This window comes from Condylostylus longicornis, unplaced genomic scaffold (genome assembly GCF_029603195.1).
Source record: "Condylostylus longicornis isolate FDR11 unplaced genomic scaffold, ASM2960319v2 ptg000044l, whole genome shotgun sequence".
Classification (NCBI taxonomy): domain Eukaryota; kingdom Metazoa; phylum Arthropoda; class Insecta; order Diptera; family Dolichopodidae; genus Condylostylus; species Condylostylus longicornis.
In genome coordinates this window covers 3500266-3523793 of record NW_026578013.1, presented here as the reverse complement: position 1 = coordinate 3523793, position 23528 = coordinate 3500266, and the positions used below count along the sequence as shown (strand labels likewise).

The window sequence follows — 23528 nt, the reverse complement described above, 5'->3', positions numbered from 1 at the left end:
AAATCCTGCAGTTTCAAAAACATAAGGTACTAAAAATTAAAGTTTTTCAAATTTCAAGAGGCGGTATATTCAGAGGTAGTGGAGATACAAAAAAAAATTCTTCCAACAGAATAAATTATTTATTATAGTATTTAAAATCTGCTAAGATTTTGGATTCCTCTAAACTGACATCTAGAAGAAAAACGATATCATAGTAGAAAAATGGGTACCGTGAAACCGCGGTGGAAGAAGGCATCCACTACTTTTCTTACATATTGAACAATTTGTAGAAGTTTTGAAAACATGTCCACGGACGGACGGAAATTCTTTTTGGAAAAGTGCTAAGTGAAAAAAAATTATGATAAAAATTTCTAAAATCAATGACACTCTAGTGATTATTAATTTTTCAATATTTTATTTTAAGTATCTGTTGAAGTAGATGGACATTATAAAACAAAATCATTCGAAAATTAAGTAGCTATATTATCAAAATTTAAAAATTTTAGTTATTTGTATTTATCATTGACCTTTAAAAATATCATTGTTATATAACAATAAAATTAATAATATTGGTATAGAATTTATTATTTGATAATTTGAATAAGTTATAATAAAGGTACGTAACTGTTATGCTAATTTACTCAAACAATAACATTTAATATTATTATCGGCTCAAAACAGCTGTAAACCTGACAAAATAATACATAATATAATATAATATAATATTTAATTAAAAATAATTTATTATTGATTCAAAAAATCTATTTATTAATATCAACTTCATATTATTGAATGCCAGTTTCAAAATTATGAGAGTCATTTCAATACATACACTAAAAAATGAAATTCTCAACTTCATATATTTGCTACTATTATTGTGTTATGCAATTTATTATCATTATGTTACTATTATGAAAGTTGATTAGGAATCAGCTCTTTTAAATAACGTTATTAGTGAGAAAAACAATGTTACATAGAAATCATCTCTCTGTAAAGAAAATCCAAATTGATTATTAATGTTAATTTTTAATAATGTACAGGTAACATAATACTCCCTTTCCCAAATACGAGTATATAATCAATAAAACAAAATTATAAAAATATTGAATTTATTATAACAAAGTAATAAGCCTGAAATAAAATCTATTTCAATTAGTAACTTGTAACTATATTAACATCACCTCAAAAATACATTTTCAATTAATAATAAAATGAATAGGCACACAAACTTTTTAACATTCACATAAAAATTTATCTATCGAGTATCACATAACATGTAAATAAAATATTGTGTTAATTTATTTAAAATTGACTTATGTAATTTAAATCGGAATTAGTGTGTAATATTTACACAAAATTTTCCATTTACAGTATGCATCCACCTAAAATGTGCATAAACAAAAAATGTATGTGTATGCAAAGTTGTAATTATTATACATCTTCATAATAAATTTATAATTCAAAAATTATACATGAATGTGTACATAGCATATACATTATGTTTGCATGTATATTTTTATATTAGTTAAAACTTTTGACCGCGATTGACCTTAAACGATCTATAATAATATTATTACTCTATTATAAATTGTTCAACATATTGAACAACCTTTATACTTCAATTTCCAACTTTCCTTCACAACATATCAAAAACCAAGAGAGAGAGAGAGAGAGAGAGAGAGAGAGAGAGAGAGAGTTTATTCGATAGATAAACGGAAAGAGAACATGAAAGGAAATTTTTGAGCTTTTAACATGATAAAAATTGTAAAACAGTGAGTACAGTCAAATTATAACACTAAACTTGAGTATCTAAGCATTTATGTTAATTTATAAAATCAATATTAAAAACTATGTGTAGCTAAACAAATTGCAAAATAATATTTATGCCGTCTACAATATTTTTAATTGTAAGTGCTTTGGTACTTGTCAAACACATTATTCTTTTTTTATTGATTAGATTAATAAAAACATTTTTATTTCGCATTGTTATCGTCGATACTAGATAAGATTATCTTAACAGTAGAAAAAAAACTTGGGTGTTTTTTTTTCAATTAGATTCTGAATAATATAATTATAAATCATTAGATGTTTATCATATAGCAATTTATATGGCGATTACGGCCGAATACAATGATTATGAAAATATTAAAATTAAAATTAAATGATAATGGTCATACGAGTATGTACAAAGTATTATAAAAAAATATCTATGTATACCTAAATATTATGTATACAGCCACACATTCAGTACTTTACCGCCACATGTCGAAATCATAAATTATTCACTAAAATGTTGTAAACTTTTAATATACAATAATTATCCTTATAAAGTGTTTTATATATCAAAATAAAATTTTAATTTTAATAAGAAAATTATTAATACTTTTTAACCTAATTTTTGGGTGTTTTATTACAGTCTGATATGAAAATATTTTGACTAATAAATCATAGTTATTTATAATATTAAAAATGTCATCTATCAGATCCATGGCTTGATTAAATGGCACATATTTTTCCTAAAATTTTAAATCTAAAGCACTATATACTTATTTACATAATTGTATAACGTTAGGTATTAATAATGAAAACAATCTATTTATGTTCCTAAGAAATTCTTCTATTCTCTTAGTGCAAAATAATTTTGCATAAATTTAGGAGAAAACTTGACGCGATTATTTTTTTAAAAATATATGTATTTGTAGTTAATTTAGTTATTTCAGCCAAAAGAATGATAAGACTGTATGAAACTTGATCGACAATGAAAATTAACATTTCACATATTTTGGAACATAATAACTTGCGTGTGGGAAGATTAATTGTTTTAATAAAAAATATAATATTTTCTTGACATCCATAAACTAATAACATTTGGGATTACTTCGGAAATCTTAAAATTCTATAAGAATTCGGCATTCTGCTTTAAATGATGTTGAAATTTTGAAAAGAACCGACAGATAGGTAGAATAAAGTAACAAATACATTTTTTGTCGAACGAATTAATTTTCTGTTTACATATGAAATAATTTTTTAATTTAAAATATCATAACGAATGCTGAATAACATATTTAAGGCAAGCTTTTTTATAACAAGAATAAGCTTTACAACTTTGTAAATTATGATTAGATTATTTAAATGTGATGTGTACCGAAAGATCTTACGAAATAAAAATATTAATAATCTATGTTGTATATCTCTTTACTTACATTACAATTTAAAGCTTAATTTATCTTTATCGTCTAAAAATAAAGATGTTTATAAATTTTAATGTGAACAAATAAACACGCGTCATGAAATCATTAACGGAATTTCCAAAATTTCAACATCTTAATGTGCCAGAAATCATTTGAAAACTAATCAAGAAAAAAATTTTCAAATATGGTTTAGATGGGTTTTCCAAAGCGTCATAGCATGAAAGTGGAATTTTGAATAAAATTCAAATGTATGTGAAGGCAAAAAGATGTGTGAACGCTTATGCACGTTCTTAAATTCAATTTACATCATAAGTGACGCTTTTAAACCACTCCATATAGTTGAAGTTGAAGTAACAACTTTGAGGTTAAAGTACAGGAAAATATAATGTAAATGATAAACTCGTAATATTAAAATTATAATTTTATTCAGGTTTACTAACGCTGTTCATAATGAACTTCAGTTAATCACTGCGGTAACTATATTTAAGTTTTATATTATGATACCTGTGTGTTCTACGATATTTGTTATTACAATTTAAATTTTCACTATGACGTATTTATTTTATTGATTTTTAGAATTTTATTTATTTTTCAAATGTCTTCATTGTTCTTGGATAATGAGTTGTTAATCAACTTAATTAAAAACTCATTACTTAATATTAATACTAAGGTTGGCTACTTACAAACAATTTTGCATTTTCGTATTCAAAACGCTATAATATATTAACTGAATTTAAAACCTTACCAAAATAATAAAAAACTATTAAATTTTAAATGAGAATTTGAAAACGAATTTACACGAAACTTTTAAAATTAAGTGCTCATTTAAACATTTAACTTAAAAACTTATTAAATCTAAATAAATATTCAGTTTGTATTGTTACAATGTATGTATTATATAAGGACCTATTATCAAATTTTACATATACTCAATCTATATTACATGCACTTGAATATTTTCCCATTACAAAAATTTTATTATTTTTTTTTTGTTAGAGAAAACAAAACTCCATTTAAAATTTAACTAAGATTTCAAATCATTACATGTTTTGCATTACTATTAAAAACCAAAAAGAAACGAAATATTTACAAAGAAGTCATAAGAGAAAATGGTGTCTCTCTCACAAAATAATAATGTCGCAATCGTTATCGAATTCAAATCTTGAATAAAAAAAAATTCCCCATCTTTTCCTTTATTAGATAAAATTTGAAACAACAAAAGAGCGCATTTTAAACTCTAATGTAAAAGTCTCGTTTCCTTTCTTTTATAATATGCCACATAAATAAACTTAATACAGGATGTATTTCAGGTTTTGGTTAATAAAATGAATTAATTTTCTGTGTTATTGGAAAATTATTTCAAATTGGTGAAAATTTAAGAGTTTCCTTTAAATGACTATTAAAAACCAAATATTACTGTCCAATCAAAACAGAATTTTAAGTAAGGTACCTATAATTTTAATGAAACTTACGCTTTCCAAGCTCGTGAAAGAATTTTATATTAATTAACATATCATCAATATTGGAAGTTTTCATACAAACACGATATTAGCGAATAATAATGTCAAAATTTAGAAAAACAATTACATGTATCTATGTACATATATTTAAGAAATCAATTAACAGTAAATAATTTTTTGAATTTTAAATGCTAGAAAAATAATCCAATCTTGTGCTTCATCTAACTTTTAAAGTTTCAACGGTATTAGAAATATAAGAGTTTCAAATTCTTTTTTAAATGAAGACAATTTTAATCATATAAAAGTTCGAAAAATTCCTTCCTTATCTTAGACCATAGCACACCATAAAAATATGTTAAGTGATTTGCTACCAAATTGACACTGCTATTAACATGGTCTGAATCCTAATTCCTTTGTTACAACTCACCACAAAGTTTTTTATGAAACCCAACACAATTTATCACAATTAAAATTAAATTTATTTTAAAAACATCCTGTGCTTAATATTCAAATCCTGAGTTCATAAATAGAATTTAACTCAGGTATTTTTTGTTATACATACATAAAATTTCTACATATTATACTATACACTATGTTGAATGGTGGATGTACAGTACCAGTAAAGCAAGCAAGTAAGCAACGAGTAACCAAAAATTATTTAAAATAAATAGAATTTAAAATTCAAAACTTATTTTCCATTTATGAAGACATAGAAGAAGTTATTCGATTTTATTTAAAAAAAAAAAAAAAACTTATAGACAAAAATACATGTTCATTTACTTTATTCAAGACATTCATGATTATATAGTTACACTAGAATATACCATAGAAAAGGAACACAACATACTATAAAAGAAAGCAGTGTCAATTTGATAGAAAATCACTTAAGAACGTGACATGAATTTTTAACTCTTCTCTTCATATACTATTATTTTTCTTCGCTATCTTCTTGAATTTCCCTTATAAAATCTATTTTAAGATGCTGTATGCATGCACAACTTTATTCTTAAATCAGGCCAGAAATATAAAAAGAAAATAGCGACAATATCACTTATAATAATAAAAATGAAGAGAATTAGGTACATGAAAAAAAAAATAAAATTACATACTTGTTCTAAGGATATCTCTCTATTATTATCCTTTTTTACAAAGCAAAAACAAAAAAAAAATGGTAATATAATAAATTATTAAATATTTATACGTATTTAAAGGTAGCTATATTTAAAGAAAAAAATTATACTAGACAGGATAAGGACAATGAAAAATATTAACTATTATGGGAAAAATTTGCCTTGTTAGTCTATAGCAGGCATTTTAACCCCAAGGTTTTATTTAAAAATGCATGCCTCAATATCAATCAACAATAACGCTATCTACAATAATTTTTGATATTTAAATAGTTGGCTTATTAATAGATGTTATATTATAGTACTAGTATAAATGAGGTGAATTGCTTTGATCAAGCATAAATTATTATCATTTAAAGTTGAAATTATGTGGAAAGCATTTAGATACACAAAATTCGACTATCAGATCTCAATAATCTATCTCATTAATTAATACCGATAACATTAATTAAAGTGGGCGACAAATGATGAAGGGTTAGTAGTTGTCAGAGTGTATTTGTATTAGATACCTACATAACGTTATCAAAACATTATTATTATTTAAAAACGAAAATGAGTAGCGAAACAAGTTACTTTTATGTAAATTTTAGTCAAACATTAAAATTACGAGCAACATTCCTAATGCAAAGGTCAAAGTAATCATAACTGGCCATTCTTACAATTGTCTAAATTGTGATAAGGAATATTGAAGAAATCTCCTCTAAATCATTTCAGTACTACTCCAATACCATACTCCAATACAGGCACTACATTACACAAGGATTCAGAAAACTGCTTTGTCCAACTAGTATTCATAGTTTCTTAATTTTAGAGTCTCAGATTTAGATTTTTATTAAATTAAATGTAACTGAAATTAAGGAAGAAACAATACCGTAATTGTGCATGATAAACTTTGAACATTTGTTAAGTAATTCAAAATTTTGATAAACATCAAAGTCACAAATTCTTCTATAGTCTAATTTAAGTTAATAATAAAAAAAATCTTATACATTCTACCCTTAAATGTACACACTACACAAATAACCCACACTCTTAATATACAAAACCTTCTTTCTTCCTTTAATAATTCAAAAAGTCATGGATTTAATTTACAAAATCTTAAACGAATCCGTACAAAATTATAAAAAATAAAAAGCTAAGACTAAAAACAAGAAAATGACAATTTTTATATGATTTATATAATATTTACACAAAAGGAATCTACACAAATGTCATATAAATTCTTTTTTGTTCGCTCATTCCTAGTCTGTCACTCTCTTATATATGATAATGTTGATTCAATTTGATATTTTTGTATCATTTATCTATCCTTGTATTTTATGTACTGTAGCACAGTTATACATACATATGTACAAACTCATATAGTTTTTTTTTATGTTTAAATTTCCACGTGAAAGGTTTAAAATCTAAGCATCCCACGTATTGTAAGTAAGTAAATAAAGATGAAAAATTGGTTTTGAATTTTTGTTGCCTTTACTCAAATTGTCATTTTTATGCAAGTACACAAATTCTTTTTTATTACAATAGAATATCAAAAATTTTTTTTTAAATCAAAATGAAGGTTGATTATAAGTGTATTTAGAATTTCTTAGCATTTTGTAATGCGAAATGGCCAAAAAATTGTTCATTTTTAAAAATCAAAATTTAGTAATATTATGTTCTTGCTGAATTTCTCTATAGTGATTTTAAAACTTATTTAAACCACAATAGTGGTTTTCAAACTGAATTTCTCAATACTAGTATTAAACAGTCTTTAAACTATTTTATCATTCTGCATTTGCATATTGAAAATTACTTTTATCGTAAGCCTAATCTTTTGAATAAGATATAAACACCAGAAAATCTAAAAGCAAGACAGGCGCTAGAACAATAACTTGCTACTTTAATAATATTGCTATATAAATTACAAATATTACTTTCTCGGAAAATACTTTATCAATAAATTTACAAGTATCCTAAGGTTAACCGTGTTAACTATTTTGTAAATCAATTTTTATTTATCTTTAAATTTTTGATTCAATATGTGACATTTTTGAAAAGTAAATTCAATTCAAATATACAAGGATACCTCGTTTTTTGTTTTCTTTAAATATAAAAGTTTATTATATTAACCATTTTAGTTTGAATTTTCTTTTTGTTTCTTGATTCAATTGGCACAATGATTTAAAACACTTTACATTAAGTGACATTATATACTGCAAATAACTGAAAAGGTGAAAAGATTTCTAAAATAAAAATAAATCAAAATGTACTTTAAGAGCAAATCATCAAAATTTATACATGCAATTTTAGGAAAACGTGCGTTTATTTTCAAAGAAAATAAAATGACAAAAGATATTCTTCAAAATTTTAGATTTTTAAAGTTGGAAAATGGAAAATCATTTTAATTCTAAGTAACTAAATTGGTTTGTCTTAAGAAACAAAATCTGGGCTGAGGTACTGTAAATGTCAGTTTATGATTTCGGCACCGATCAGCTGTGAAAATATGTCATTCAAATTAAATACTTGTGCTCAAATATTTTTAGTAATAAAATTTATGGAAAATTTTTTTTTCAAAGTTGGTGTATTTCAAGCTTTAAAATATCATAAATGACCAGACTAACTGAGTATGTACATATATGTGTCCTGTTTTATTCCAACACTTTTCTACTCTAATAAAAGTTATACACACAAATAGACATTATTTTAAATTAGAAAGATGAAAAGATAATCAAACCTTTTTTCCAGACGAATTTTATTTTTAAAATTTAATTTTAGTAAATTTTAATCATAATTTTAGGTTTGTAATATTAAGTATTAATTTTATCTAATCACACTTTAAGTAATATTTTTTCTTTGTTTCAAAATTGAACTTGTTTATTATTGTGTATAGCAAATAGAAAACTATAATAGTTAAAACAATAATAAAATAGTCCCTCAGTTAATATTATACATGATATTGTAGTTTCAAAATATTGAAATACCAGTTTAGAATACAAAATTTTTTAATGGATCAAATCAAAATTATTTAAAATGATAAGAAACGGCATAAAAAATTTGAGCTATTTTATGTAATGTATAATATTTCTCAATTTAATTATAGATACACACGTGATATTTCTATTTTTTTACTTCTTGCAACAATACAATCAGACACAAAAAATGTATGATTGTATTGTTGCAAGATAATCATACAATCATCACAAAAAATTTAATTAAAAATTTTGAATATTAATATTGTTCATCCAAGCAAATCTTATTATTGTATTGCAATTATGCGTCAATAATATTCAATGAAGTTCATTGAATAAACAATAATTACTTAGAACTTGATCTAAAACTTGTGCGGTTTTTCAATTATAACGTTTATTTGTAATAGTTTATTTTGCCATTTTAATTACGTTTTCTATTAAAGTACTTTAAGTAATTACAACGTATATGAATATTTATGAATAATAAATAACTTTTAGGAAAATCATAATCACATAAAACGTGTTAAACATCTCATTTTAAATGAAAATATTTTACTACAGCTATTTTGTTTTTGAAATTCGAATGAAAACTGAATTCACTCCAGTAATTTTCCTCTAATTTTTAAAATACCTACATTTATGACATAATTTTAGATATGAATCGTACCTTTAGTATGAAATGTTGTTAGACTATTTCCATTTCATTTTATTATACTAATTTTCACATGTTATTAGCAAATCAAACACTTTCATCACAATGAATCGATAATAACAATTTTTTTTTAAATTTCAAACTTTTATTAAATTCATCTGAATTAATTAACTTTTTTAAATATTTACAAGCGATACTATCTTAGTAAATATTTATCTATACATATACATACTATATACTACTATGTAGGTATGCCGAAAACTGTTAAATAATACTAATTTTTCGTTTACTTTTTATTTTGAAAATGTTCACTCATAAAGAATAGTTAAGCATCTTGATGTTATAATCAAACATGTGTAAATAAAAATATACGTGGTAGACATGCCATTTACTATCATAATAGTTAAATACTATTATGATACATTTACTATCATAAAATACGTGATAGACATGCCATTTATTATCATATGTTTTTAAAATAGAATAGTTTTTAAAATAGAATTAACTTCAACATTGATTAATTAGTACAGCTTTGTTTTTGTTTTTGTTATAAAATTATAATAAATTATGATTTACCGGCACATTAAAAAAATTTATAACTCGGCAAGATTTCGGACAAATTTTGTTTGTTTTTGAATAAATTTATAATAAAAGTAAAAAAAATTGTATTAAAATTATTAATTGTTTTCGAATATATTAAAATTAATTATTAATTTTTTTTTTTTAATTTAAAAGTTTAGAAATTAATTTAAAACTACTCGCACAATACGGTCGGTGAATAGTGACAATGAATATTATGTTCACAATACAATAACAAGAATACTCATTGAAATTACAAACTACATAATATTTACTTAGGGCAATTCAAAATTTTGAAATAACAGAGGGAAAAATACTGTTATACTGTTATATGAAATTTTTTAATAGTTCAATCTATTTTAACTGAAAAATAAAAGTGTTAACTAATAGATTTTTGAGATAATATTGTTCTCAATAAAATATGAAAAGCAAAAATATTGACCAAGTTTTCATTGAACTTTTTCAATAATTTACATAAGTGCATAACTAAATTATAATGCGGAACGTATAGTCAAAATAGCATATTAGAAATAATTAAATAAAGTTCGACAAAGTATTAATTAGACTTCTATAAGACTGTTGTGGCTATAAAGATTACAATTAAAATTTATAAAATTGATCTCAAAACTGTAATGAAAATAAAAAAATTCAAACATAATATAAAAGTAAATCTTGAACAGCAAAGTTTCGGAACAGCCAAATTTTTCCGAAAACCCGAATTTTTTGCTTTTTTCTATTATTAATAAAATTATAATAATTAAAAGGAAATAATAGTAGACATTGTTGAAATAATCCCATGACAAAATCAAATTTTAAATTTAATTATTACCAAATAATTTAAAACAAAAAAAAAAATATATTAATAACATACCTTTCCGCTCATGATAACAGCCACCAAAAGTTGCAATCCAAACTAATACTGTGTATGTTGTTATTCCTTCGTTTAATATTTATAATCAAAGAATAATCAAATTCTTTTGATTTTGTTTTATTTTTATTTTTTTGTTTAATAATCTCAAATAAATTCAAATTTTGACGAAAAACACTTCTCGTATTATTTTGGAATATGGAATAAGCCAAACAAGTTATTATTTTTACTCTTTCGCAGGCTTTATCTCAACGAGATAACAACAAAGAAAAAAAAAACGACTGTTTTTTTTTATTGTACTCTACCATACGCCAAATTTTTACACGATCACTTCGTGTATTTTTTTTTTTTGTTATAATACACTTTTGCAAATTAATATCGCAAATATGTACTTAATGAGCGCTTGTGTATACTTGATGTATATTCGCAAATTTGCAACTCCAAAACGTATTATAATTTTGTATTTATAAAATTATTACATACAATATTATTTGTTATATTTCGATATATGTACATGTATAATTAATTATTTATTAAAAAAATTCTGAGCTAGTTAAGAATGATCTTAGTAAATGGCGAATATATTTTTTGTCAATTAATAATTCTTGCATATGATTCAACATTGAGTAAATTCCTTTATATTTATTCCAATAAATTGACAAAATATTTCTATAATTTATCATATAAAATTTTTTTTGGCACTATTACTATTTATTATCAAAAATATAATTTTGATAATATCGGTTATTTTAATAATAATATGTTCCAGAAACGACTATATCGTAAAATATATTGCCGGCAATCCGTAAATATTTAATTTTTCTTAATGACCAAAATATTATTTCTTTTCAAGTAAAACTTTGTAATTCCAATTCGTAATTAATTAATTAATTAATAATTATTATTATTAATTACACGTAACCTTTATAACACGAGTAAACACTGAACTGATTAATCAAAACCTAAAAGGCAACTGATTGTTCTTTGAAACAAAAAGGTGCCTACATAAAACTTCAATAATATTTTCAACAAAATTATAAGGAAAAATCCAAGTTAGTAAAAGAATTAAAAAGAAAACAACAAAAATTATAAAATTTAATTAATCCGGATTTTAAAAATATTAACAAAAAAGCAAAACAAAAATTTATAATAATTTTATTTTACAAAATTGTATGACGAACTCAACTCGATATTCACTATAATGAGAACAAACGATAATAATTACAAAATATTATAGAGAGAAAAGCCGTAAATAATTCTTTCACTCCGTCCAGCTCAGGTGAATTTTATTAACTGAGCTAAAAATTAATAAAGTCACATTAGATATAAAAATTTTTGTTAAAAATGTTCATTTTAAATAATATGTGTGTTATATTTTTAATATGGCTTATCACATTAAATATTATTAGTGTGATTATAATATTATCGTATTATCGTCATTATTTCTCAACAAATTTGATAGCTAACTAAAATTTAAAGCTCTTCACCATAAGAGAAATAAAAACTAAGATATTTTGTTCACTTTCATAATATAAGAGTTGAAGTGGTTTTCAAATAGTTTTAAGATAATTTATATTATAACACCTATTGTTATATATTATTATATTAAGTATATACATGCCTTTATAATGTGTTTTTGTGAAAACAGTAATAGATATAATTCTAAAACTATTTCATACGAAATCAATTAAAAAGATAATATTTTCATAAAAAATTTATTTTAACATTTTAGTTTTAAAAATAATAAATTTACAAGATTACATAATCAGTAAACTTTAATACATTTTGGATATAAACCGCAAATCGATATTGTTTTCGAATAAGTTCAAATAAATTGCGTTCCAGACAGATACTTTTTTATATTCTATATTTCAAATAAATTGTGCACTAGGAATTTAGAATATGAAACAAGCAGAGAATGGAAATTGCGATATGTGATTACCAAACAAACTATAATTATGATTACAGTGTTTTAGTATTTATTGAAAAACCACCTTGAGTGTTATACTATAATATTATTATTATTATTATTATTATTATTATTATTATTACAATATACCTATTATGTTACATATTTTAGTTAAATAAATTTAAAATTTTAAATTTAATTAATTATTGTAAGCTATTTGTTTTAATGTAATAATTAAGTACTTAAAGAAAAAGGAAATAAAGTTGGGTCCAACTGATATGCTTTGTAGAGTAACACTTTTCCTGTAAAAGTAACAATTTGCTGTCATAGGAACAATTATTTATTACACTCTTTAAATTATTTTCATTCATACACTAAAATGTTTTAATATATAATATAATAAAAATTTTGAATAATAAGTATTAAAAATTTTCTTTTGCGGATAGCTAGGCTATAATGTTTCTGATAAAAATCTACTTATATCCTATGTGTATGCAATCATTGCAAACATTTTGTGTTGTAATTATTATTATTCCAGTTTTTTATCTTAAAGGGTAAAGTTTTATAAAGAGGCACCCAAACGAACGGACGGAAAGAATGAAACTAATAAGAAGAAGTGTTAAAAATTAAAGAATTAACGCAAGAAAGCCTACGTGACCAACTATACGAAGCAAAAAGTAATTTTTAGTGAACTGAAAAACAATTATTTTCAAAACTGTCTAGCTATGTAGGTCAAATTATTGTTATTAACAAATTTATTAAAATAACACATTGAAAACTATTATTCAAAATGAAAATTTTATTAAAAAATATACTACACAAGTGAACAACAACAATAATCAATTTTTCGCCTGAAAATTTCAAGCTTCTTAAAACAGAGTATTAACGATCTAAAAATTCATAATAAATTAATTAATTTTAGAGGGAAAGAAAGGGATTTAATTTTAAACTTATTTTCTATTGCCATAAAATTTTTTATAATCAGTGAAATACAGTGTTGGTAAGTGAATTGAAAATGATGTGTTCTACACAAAAATGTCATATACAATTTAGCTGCTTTATGAAATTCTAATCATAAATTGAAAATTACATTGACATTATTAAAATCAAATTTGATAATTTGATTTTAATTTATTAAAGATAAGTTTTTAATTATTTATAATCGACAATATTATATTGCATGAATAACAAATATAACAATTGACTATAAGTATGTACATATACATAGGTTTTTCCTTCAATAAATCAAAAACAAATATTTAAATTAGATATTGAAAAGTATTAAGATAGCTGAGTAATCAGTTGAATTTGAAGTGTTTATAATTGCTGCCTCGTGCAAGCTTTTATATGTAATGCAATAAATTAACCAAATTCACAAAATTCAAGTGAGAAATTTGTCAGTGATTGAAATTTAATGCAGATATAACGTACAAGAATGCATATATAAAATTTTTATCGTAAAGTAAATCTGTTGCTAGAAGGTATTACAGTATTAAGCTAGTAATCTATAAATACATTATAATTTATGGTTATACATAAATTATGGCAGACACTTAAAGCTAATAAATTTTATCTTGCAATTGATTAATATTTTAGAATTTTAAATTATATTATTCAAGGTTCTATATTGAGTCAAGGAGAATTTGATGTGAAACTAACACAAAATATTTATGTAGTTTATATAGTAAGTAATTATCCACCAAATAACCTATAACTTGAAGTAGTTATCTGTAGTAACAACACCTTGATATATACATAAACATGTTCGTTTTTCTATTCAGCCGTCCTTGATAAATTAAAAACCGAAAAAGGTAAACACCGCCAAACTACGAGAAATTGTTTTTTTTCTGTCAAGGATGGTTGCTACAGTAATTGCACCGATACGAATGACGGGGTCGGTTAGCTAAAGTATAATTTAAAAAACATATTTTAAATATTTTTAAAACTAATAAAGATAACAACATATTTATGTGCCTAATATGGTCATATGTTTTACCGAATTTTCTGCGAAATAACAGAAATTTCTACAACGGAACTGATAAAGCTAGCATGAATTTTGGCGGTCATGTGTCCAATTAGGGCTCAGATGTATCCTATAAGTTTTAGTAAAGTCGCTTCACATATAACTGCATGAAATTATGGTAAGAAGGTTCCAATGCAGAGTTGATTAGTCCCTCAAAAATTTTATTCAGCTGGAATATTATTGGTTTTGATTTTATAATTAGATTTTCATGTTGAAATTTAGTCGACAAAGGTCCTAATAATACGCAGTTACATTGTCTTATATTTAAAAGAATACAAAGTTCAATCATTTTATCATATCTTAATTTTTATTCTTAAAAATGTGTTTTCCTAATTTTTAAAACTCTCCTTTATTCATCGACTACATATTTTCTTTTCTGTTCGAAAATCAATAGATTAATTAAATTAAAATTTATACTATAGAATTAACTCAAAAGCAATTTTGTTTCTAATATAAAAATTCAGGAAAAAGCAATCAATTCTAGGAATTTTTTTTTTATCATTATAATATTATTATGACATCAATGAAGATAACAAGGGAAATCTTTCGTTCTTATGAAATACTTAAAATATTATAGATAGATTTTTTAACCCACATGTGATAATTGCTTACATTCTTTTCCTTAACAAATATGTAGCAACTAAGTAATATTTCTACAGTAATTGAATTAGTTATTCACAATAAATAGATTATTACATTGTTATATTTATGAAGGCTATCTTCCCACTTTCTCTAAACTTATCGCTTCATTGTTATACTTTTGCTTTAAAACAATGTTTCTTGCAATTTTTTATTGAAGTTCAATAACCTAAAATTATTATTTACCTATATTATAAAATAATATCAATTAGTAACTACCGTTTTTATTATGACCGATATTATTATATTCATTAACTGCAAAATATAAATTAATTATTCTACTTATCAATCTTATATATTATAAAACTACTACTCAAAATAATCAGTTTTGAATTTCAAATTTTAAAATGATAAGGTTAATTAGTTATAATGATATTATAAAACTATATTCGTACATACATTTTTTATAATTATATTAACATACATATTATATAATAATATTTATATAAATTTTCTTTTAATTCCTGTTATTAAAGTATTTAAGGGCTTATTAAAAAATGTTAGAAATTAATAAAAAACTTAAGATATCTTCTATATAAAAACTCAATAAAAAATTATTTTGAAAGATACTGAAAATATTTCTTGTATAGCCTCAAAATTTTGTATATTACACTAGTTCACAATGTTTGTGTTATAACAAAAATACTGGTTAGTGATAATGGAAGCAGTTGGGACGACAACAGTTGGGTTATAAATGTAAACAAATTATTCCGACCAAATCGCCACATACAAAATTTTTTATAAATCACTGCTTCAAAAATATTCTCAGCGTAGACCGCATATTATTTTTCAAATATTTTGCTATACGAAATGTATTTTATAATTAACTATATAACAAAATCTGTGTCTCCACAGACGACTAAAGATATTTTGTCACGGATTTATTCAAAATAGATGTTTAATCAATCTTATGTTTTATTAGTAATTTCGAATATAGTGAATAATTTTAAAATGAAAAATCATTTAATCAGCAGTAGAAAATAATTATTAGTAATACACGAAAAATACTATAATGAGAACCGTATATGTATGTACATAACGCATATCATATTGAATAAATGAATTCGTTGCATTTATAATTTTAAATTATAAAATTTTTTAACGAAATTAATAATATACCGTTTATACCGAAAATTGTATATTTTCACACTCATTTTATTAACTAACACAGAGATAAAATACATGTACTCAAAATTCTACTCAAAAATAGAAAAAAACGACTCATTTGATATCGCCGTTGTTCTTTTATTACTCATGTATTTATATGCAATGTTATTTTGTTTTTATTATACATATTATTCATGGGTATCTACTTTCTAATGTGTAAATATTAATCTCTTCAATTTTAAACGCTGAGTTTTGATGTTATGCCAAAAACTTGAGTTCTAAATTCTAATTTTTGTGTAAATATTTTTCATGAATTGAGAGTGTAAAATGGAGAGGAGAGATTTTGTTTTGGTTATTGTTTTATTCTTTTTTTTTGGGTATTTTTGTAAAATTTTTAATTTTTTTACTCATTTCTCACGCCTACCTAAGCGCTTGCGCTCACTGATTATTATATTCTAAGGTGTTGATCAATAAATTAACTGTATAATAAACAAATAAATACGTATTATGTTAATCTAAAAGTATACATTTAATGATAACATATATAGGTATATGTTATCATTATAGTATTTAAATTTGTATGAAATAAAAATACTTACAGAAAAATACTGAGTATGTTATGTGATTCAATATAATATAAATTGAACATAGGACCGGAGTATTAAACAAAAATTTATTTAATATTATTTGTTCTCTATTCCGAAATTATTCTAGACTAGATAATGTGATTCGAATTTTGGAAGCATTGTTTGAAATTTCTCTACTTTGTGAAAATATTGTTATCGAAAATATTCATTTCAGATAAAGCTGGGTCAAACCAATGGTTTTATATTGTAGCACTATTCTCTTCAACAAGTGAAAATACTGCTTTTAAAAACAATACAGCTATATACTACATGATTTTCACTCATATATGAATATATTTCAAAATTGCATACTTTTAGGATTATCAATGTTACCAATCTTTAAAATAAAACAAAAAAAAAAATGAAAAAGGCGTTTACATAATGCTCGAATTCAAGGGTTAATTATATGAGTTAAGAGAAATAATTACATTTTTTGATGACATGGCATTTACCGTTACCTTTCTGCATTTATAGAAATTTGGAAAAGCTTGCAGTTTCGGAAATATAAGGTGCCAAAAATTAAAAATTTCAAGAGGCGATAACTTGAGAAACGTTGAAGATGGAAAAGAATTTCTTCTAACGAAATAAACTATTTATCAATATCTAAAAGCTTTTTAGATTTCAAACTCCTAAACCATGCTGTTTAGAAGAAAAACAATATTAAAAATTCGAAAAGAATGGACTTAAGAAAATTTTAGCAGCCATTTTGGTTTTTTAATATTAAGTTATTCGGCATAGAAGCGGTAGAGAAAGCTCCAGGCTACTTTCCTGCGTTAACAAAATTTTAAAAAAGTTTATGGTTTCCTTAAAATAACTAAAAATGACAGAAAGATACTAATACTCGTAAGCACTTTTTTTTAGAAAAAAAATTTTTTTGGCAAAGTGCTAATAATCAAAAATTAGATTAAAGGTTCGATTTTTCAAACATTTTGCCTTCCCAATGGAAAATACTAATATGAGTAATTTAATTTACCCATATTATGTTCATAAAATAAAAATTATTTTTATCAATTATGTTCCTATGATTGTGAAAACAACGGAAGTTTTTACCTTGACCACTAACTGGATAATATTATTTAGAGTAGCTATATTAAACTCTTTTAATCTTCCGAAATTCAATTAAAATTCATTTTCTCGCATGGATACCCCCATATAATACCCTTCTATTTAAAATTAATTTTTTCACAATACACAAGCCAATGTTTACAGTTGCTTAGAGCGTCTGGCTTTTCAGTGGCTGACATTTCAGTGGAAAATCACAATAAGTTTGAAATTGCTAATATTAGCCAACTGTCTTGATTGTTTGTTTGCATTTTTTTTCATCAAATCAACCAGCATTGCTTTTAAAATCTGAAGTCGGTTGACGCACCTTATGTATATAGTCTAGGATTTCCGTAAAATTATGTTTTGAAGTGGCTCACTTTTCCTTTAACGGATTGTTCAGAATCTACAAACACTCAACACAACATCCCGAAAAAACACCTTTTACTATTGTTTCAATGCTAGTTATCGGATATCATACATTAAATCATGCTCAGTAGAAATTATGTTACCCTGTCATGATGAATAATACTTTGTTTGAAAATACAAAAAAAATGATGCGATAGAATGGTCTTTTCATTTAATGGAGGTACGTGCCATATAGCAACTATAATCTTCCTATATAAAATGAAAATTTTAAAGCGGATCAATTTTAAGAAATAGGCTTATCAGTTAGATTTCAATCAAAAATTTTATGCATGTTCATTTTTTGCCTAACGCTGACAAAGCAGCGATACTTGGATCACCTAAATCAGCATTAATTGGAAATCGTTTCCAGAAATTGAACTTCCTAAATACACATAGACATGAACAGGTGAATTTAAAATTAGAATTATTTTTTACAATAGTTTTCTTTGGTGGTTTCAATATCATATAAAAAATTATTTGTTGATTTTTTTCGCATTATACAAGGTAATTTATTGAAAATTTATTTATGTACATTAGATTTGTTTTTATTTTTTAATTTTTGTGTTTGTTTTTTTTTTCCTTTAAATTTTCTTTAAAAACCATGGAGAAAAGAATAAAAATAAAGTAGAAAAATGCCAATTCATTTTGTTTAAAAATTACTTTTTTTTTTATTAAAGCGAAAAAAGAATTTTTTTTTTCATTCTACACAATCCTGTTGTTATTTAGATCGCAACTAAGTAGCTTTATTCATTGGTAATTGTTAGCGGTTAAAGCAATAAAAAAAATACACGTTTGTGGTATACGCTGTGCGAATTTTTTTTTTATTAATTAAATTTTAATAAATGCATTATAAAAAAAACTGAAATTATAATAAATAAATAAAAAAGGGAAATAAAATTCATTTTTTTTTTTTTACTGAAAATAATTTTTTGCTCTTAAATTTAAATATTTACCGTATATTTGTAACTAACGGTACTTTTTTAGTACATATGTACGCGTACTGCACTCTTTGCATCAAAAAATAACAAACGATTTTTTTTTTTTTTAATTTTTTATTCAAATTTTATTTTCCCTTCTGCAGTTAAAATTTCCCTTTTTTTTAATTAAATTTTAAAAAATTTCCCCTCAATATAACTGATCTTTTTTCTGTTTTTTGTGAAAAAATCGGGATTTTTACTATTACAGTTTCATTATAAATAAGAGAAAATATTATTTTGCAAAACTCAAAAATATTGTAATAAAATAAAGATAAAAAAAATAAATAAACACGAAAAGAAAAAAAAATATTAGAAGATTTTAATTTTGTGACTCAAATGAATTATTTAAAAATATCAAATGAAAAATTATATTTTCGATATTTGAAATAAAAACTAAAACAAAAATAAAACAAAAATAAAAATATTTTTTTTTAAGTGTATTGCGTTTTCTTTCTGTGATTTCTGTTGTTTTCTTTTAAAAGAAATTTTTTTTTTCCTTTTTTTTTTTATATTTTCTTTTGTAGATTTTTTTCTCAGTGAATTTCCCATTTTTCAAAATCTGTTTTTTTTTATTATTATTAGTTAGTTGAAGTAAAGTGCTTTGAACGCGTGCAGTTTTTCTATCTGCTAGTGAAAGTGTTTTACTTTTGAGTATTTTCGGTAAGTGTTTTGTTTAATTTATTACAACAAAAAACAAAATTAATAAAAAAATTTCAAAAAAAACCAAAAATGCAATAGCTGTAATTTTTCTTTTCAAATTATTGGTCTTAAAATTATTTTTAAAAAAAAAATTATAAAAAATTTGCCATGACTAATATTATATAGGTGAAAATTTGAATACATAACAAAAATGTAATATAAAAATTCTCCTATTTTCATAAATATGGATTAAATATTAAACTTGAAACAAAAAAAAAATTATTAATAATTTTATATTTAAACTTATAGGTATACATTAACATTGTCTTATATCTACGCGTATATTAAAAAAGTTCGTTAATAATTTACTTGGATTATGAAGAGAAAAAATTCTAGATTTTTATTATTTTTCATTATTTTTTTCTAAATAAAATTAATTTTTATTTTTTTTATACCGAATGTCATTTTCACCTACGTGAAGATTGTGTGATAAAAAAGATAAATGTCAAAAAGAAAAATTTTTTAAAACAAAAAAAAACAACAATAACAACAAAATTTTCAAATTCAATTAAAATATGAACCAAGAAAATATTAAAAACAAGAAAAATTAAAAAAAAAAAATAAATAAAATAATTTTAATAAATAAATAATTTTCTTCTCGAATATAAAAATTATAAAAAAAAAATTTCTTCTAATAAAACATGAAAAAAAAAATATTTTTTTCAAGGAAAAATTTTATAAAAAAAAAAAATAAATATCAAAAACATAATAAAAACAAGTAAAAACGTTTCAGTCGGTATAAACCGATTGAATTATACCCTGCACCTTTCGTTATTGTGTAGCAATTACTCGAACACGTGAAGACATTCTATAGAAACTTCACGGATATGTCTGACCTATTATTGGACATCCGACTGTCAAGTTTCATGAATCTGACTTTATAATTTTTCCAAATATTTAAAATTAGCTTTTACAGTTGTATGGCAGGTACCTGAACCTGTCAAGCAATTCCATCAAAACTTCATATATCTGATCTACAATTGGACACACAACTGCCAAGTTTCATGAATCTGGCTTTATTATTTTTTCAAATATTAAAAATTAACTTCTGGAGTTATATGGCAGGTACCCGAACCTGTCAAGCAATTCTTCTAAAACTTCAGAAATATATTTGGCCTATAATTGGACACATGACTGCCAAGTTTCATGAATCTGACTTTATTATTTTGCCGAATATAAAAAATTTGCTGTTGAAGTTGTATGGCAAGTACCCGAACCTGTTAAGCAATTCCACTAAAACTTCACAAATATATCTGATCTATAATCGGACACACAACTGCCAAGTTTCATGAATCTGACTTTATTATTTTTCGAAATATTAAGAATAAGCTTTTGGACTTGTATGGGAGCTACTCGAACCTGCCAAGCAATCCCACCAAAACTTCAGAAATATATCTGACCTATAACTCGACATACAACTGCCAAGTTTCATGAATCTGACTTTATTATTTTTCCAAATATTTAAAATAAGCTTTTAGACTTGCATGGCAAGTACCCGAACCTGTCAAGCAATTCCACTAAAACTTCACAAATATGTCTGATCTACAATCGGACACACAACTGCCAAGTTTCATGAATCTGACTTTATTATTTTTCCAAATATTTAAAATTAGCTTCTGGAGTTGTATGGCAGGTACCCGAACCTGTCAAGCAATTCTTCTAAAACTTCAGAAATATATTTGACCTATAATTGGACACATGACTGCCAAGTTTCATGAATCTGACTTTATTATTTTGCCGAATATAAAAAATTTGCTGTTGGAGTTGTATGGCAGCCACCCGAACCGGTGCAGCTATCCCATTATAATTTTTAGAGCATGTGTAAAATGTAATTGGACACATGTGTACAAAATTTTATATTTATAGCTTTATTAGTTTTCGAAATATTTAAAATAAACTCTTTGAGTTGTATGGCAGCTACCCGAACCCGTTGTCCGAATTAGTCCAATAACAATAGGGTTCGTCCTTGGCACAAAAGAAAAAACTTGTGAAAGTTTGGTGTCGATAGCATTATTCGTTTTTGAGTTATCGTGCGATCGGACGGACGGACGGACGGACGGACGGACGGACGGACGGACGGACGGACGGACGGACGGACGGACAGACGGACATGTCTAAATCGACGCAGAATTTTACGCTGAGCAAGAATATATATATATGTCCATACCGCAGATGACTCCTTCAAGTAGTTACAAACTCCATACCAAAGTTAATATACCCTTCACGAAGTGCAGGGTATAAAAAAACAAACAAAAAATATGAAAAATTTTAAAATGTGTGCCAAAATTTGTCATCATTTTTCCAAATTTTTATGAATATTTCATATACGATAACTTTGGATATGCACTAACACATAAGCATATTGGATTTTCTATTTTATTTCTACTTCTTTTTTTCCTCTTGTTCTGGCTTATATTCAAAATTGAATATACATTATAATTAAATATGGTTTACCTGTTCTAAATTTCTTAATTTTTATTCAGTTTCATGTTATGTTTGTATATAAAAAATTTCTTTTGCGACTACCCAAGTAGCAAATTGTGTGTTAAAATGAAGAATGATTTTTTTATTATTGTAAATTGATTGTAACTATGCATATTTTTAAAATTATTTTCACTTTTTTCAATAACTTTTAGAAAACTTAAGTAAATTTGTTTTCTGAAATGGATGGAGGGCAAAACTGTGACAAAAACATTACACTCACAGTGTTGTAGTGTTGGGAAATTTTTAAGAAAGAACTCATAATTATGTTGTACATTTAATAATCTAATAGTGATTTAATGTAAAAGCTGCATAAGTACGAATCGAAAATTAAAGTCAATTTTCTCATATTAAAATTCTTTCATCTTTAACGAGTTTAGTACAATTACGCCTGATTCTTCTTTGATTTACATTTTAATATTGTGGCTAATTTTCTAATGAAATTGTTTTAACATTATCCACGTTAAAAAAAAAATTTGTTGCTATAATTTAATTTCATTGAAATGCAATGTAAAAGTTTATACTATAATTACATTATTATTATATTTCTTTTCTATGTCTTGCCACAAATCTTATAAATACCTGCTTATAATATCATTTCTATTCTTTCTGACCATACTTAATTTTAAATCTCATGAAAATTTTAAAAATTTTCATTTTCCGCCGAGAGCTATACATAATTTGGCTTATTGCTCTGTTATTAGATATTAAATTATGGCATAAATCCATGGCATTTCCAGTATTAAAAATAATAAATTTGAACAAATATACCACAGTATTTTTGAGTCTATATGGTAAGACAGATAGCATT

At 24.1% G+C, this 23528-nt stretch overlaps 1 protein-coding gene and 1 long non-coding RNA gene across 3 annotated transcripts in view; one reads left to right on the top strand and one right to left on the bottom strand.

Annotated features, from left to right (window-relative positions):
- Positions 1 to 11014, bottom strand: part of LOC129610350 (sodium- and chloride-dependent glycine transporter 1-like) — a 56887-nt gene extending 45873 nt beyond the window's left edge. Inside the window, exon 1 of the mRNA XM_055522906.1 lies at positions 10811 to 11014. Within this exon, the coding sequence (XP_055378881.1) occupies positions 10811 to 10822 (12 nt within the window). The 5' untranslated portion in view covers positions 10823 to 11014. The remainder of the gene's footprint in view (positions 1 to 10810) is intronic.
- Positions 11015 to 19281: 8267 nt separating this feature from the next.
- On the top strand, positions 19282 to 20197 carry LOC129610353 (uncharacterized). 2 transcript variants are annotated; one of them, XR_008697086.1, is made up of 2 exons: positions 19282 to 19366; positions 20062 to 20197. It is a non-coding gene; the product is annotated as an uncharacterized LOC129610353 (long non-coding RNA). The 2 variants fall into 2 exon arrangements; XR_008697087.1 differs by having other exon boundaries at positions 19297 to 19357.
- Positions 20198 to 23528: the final 3331 nt, after the last annotated feature.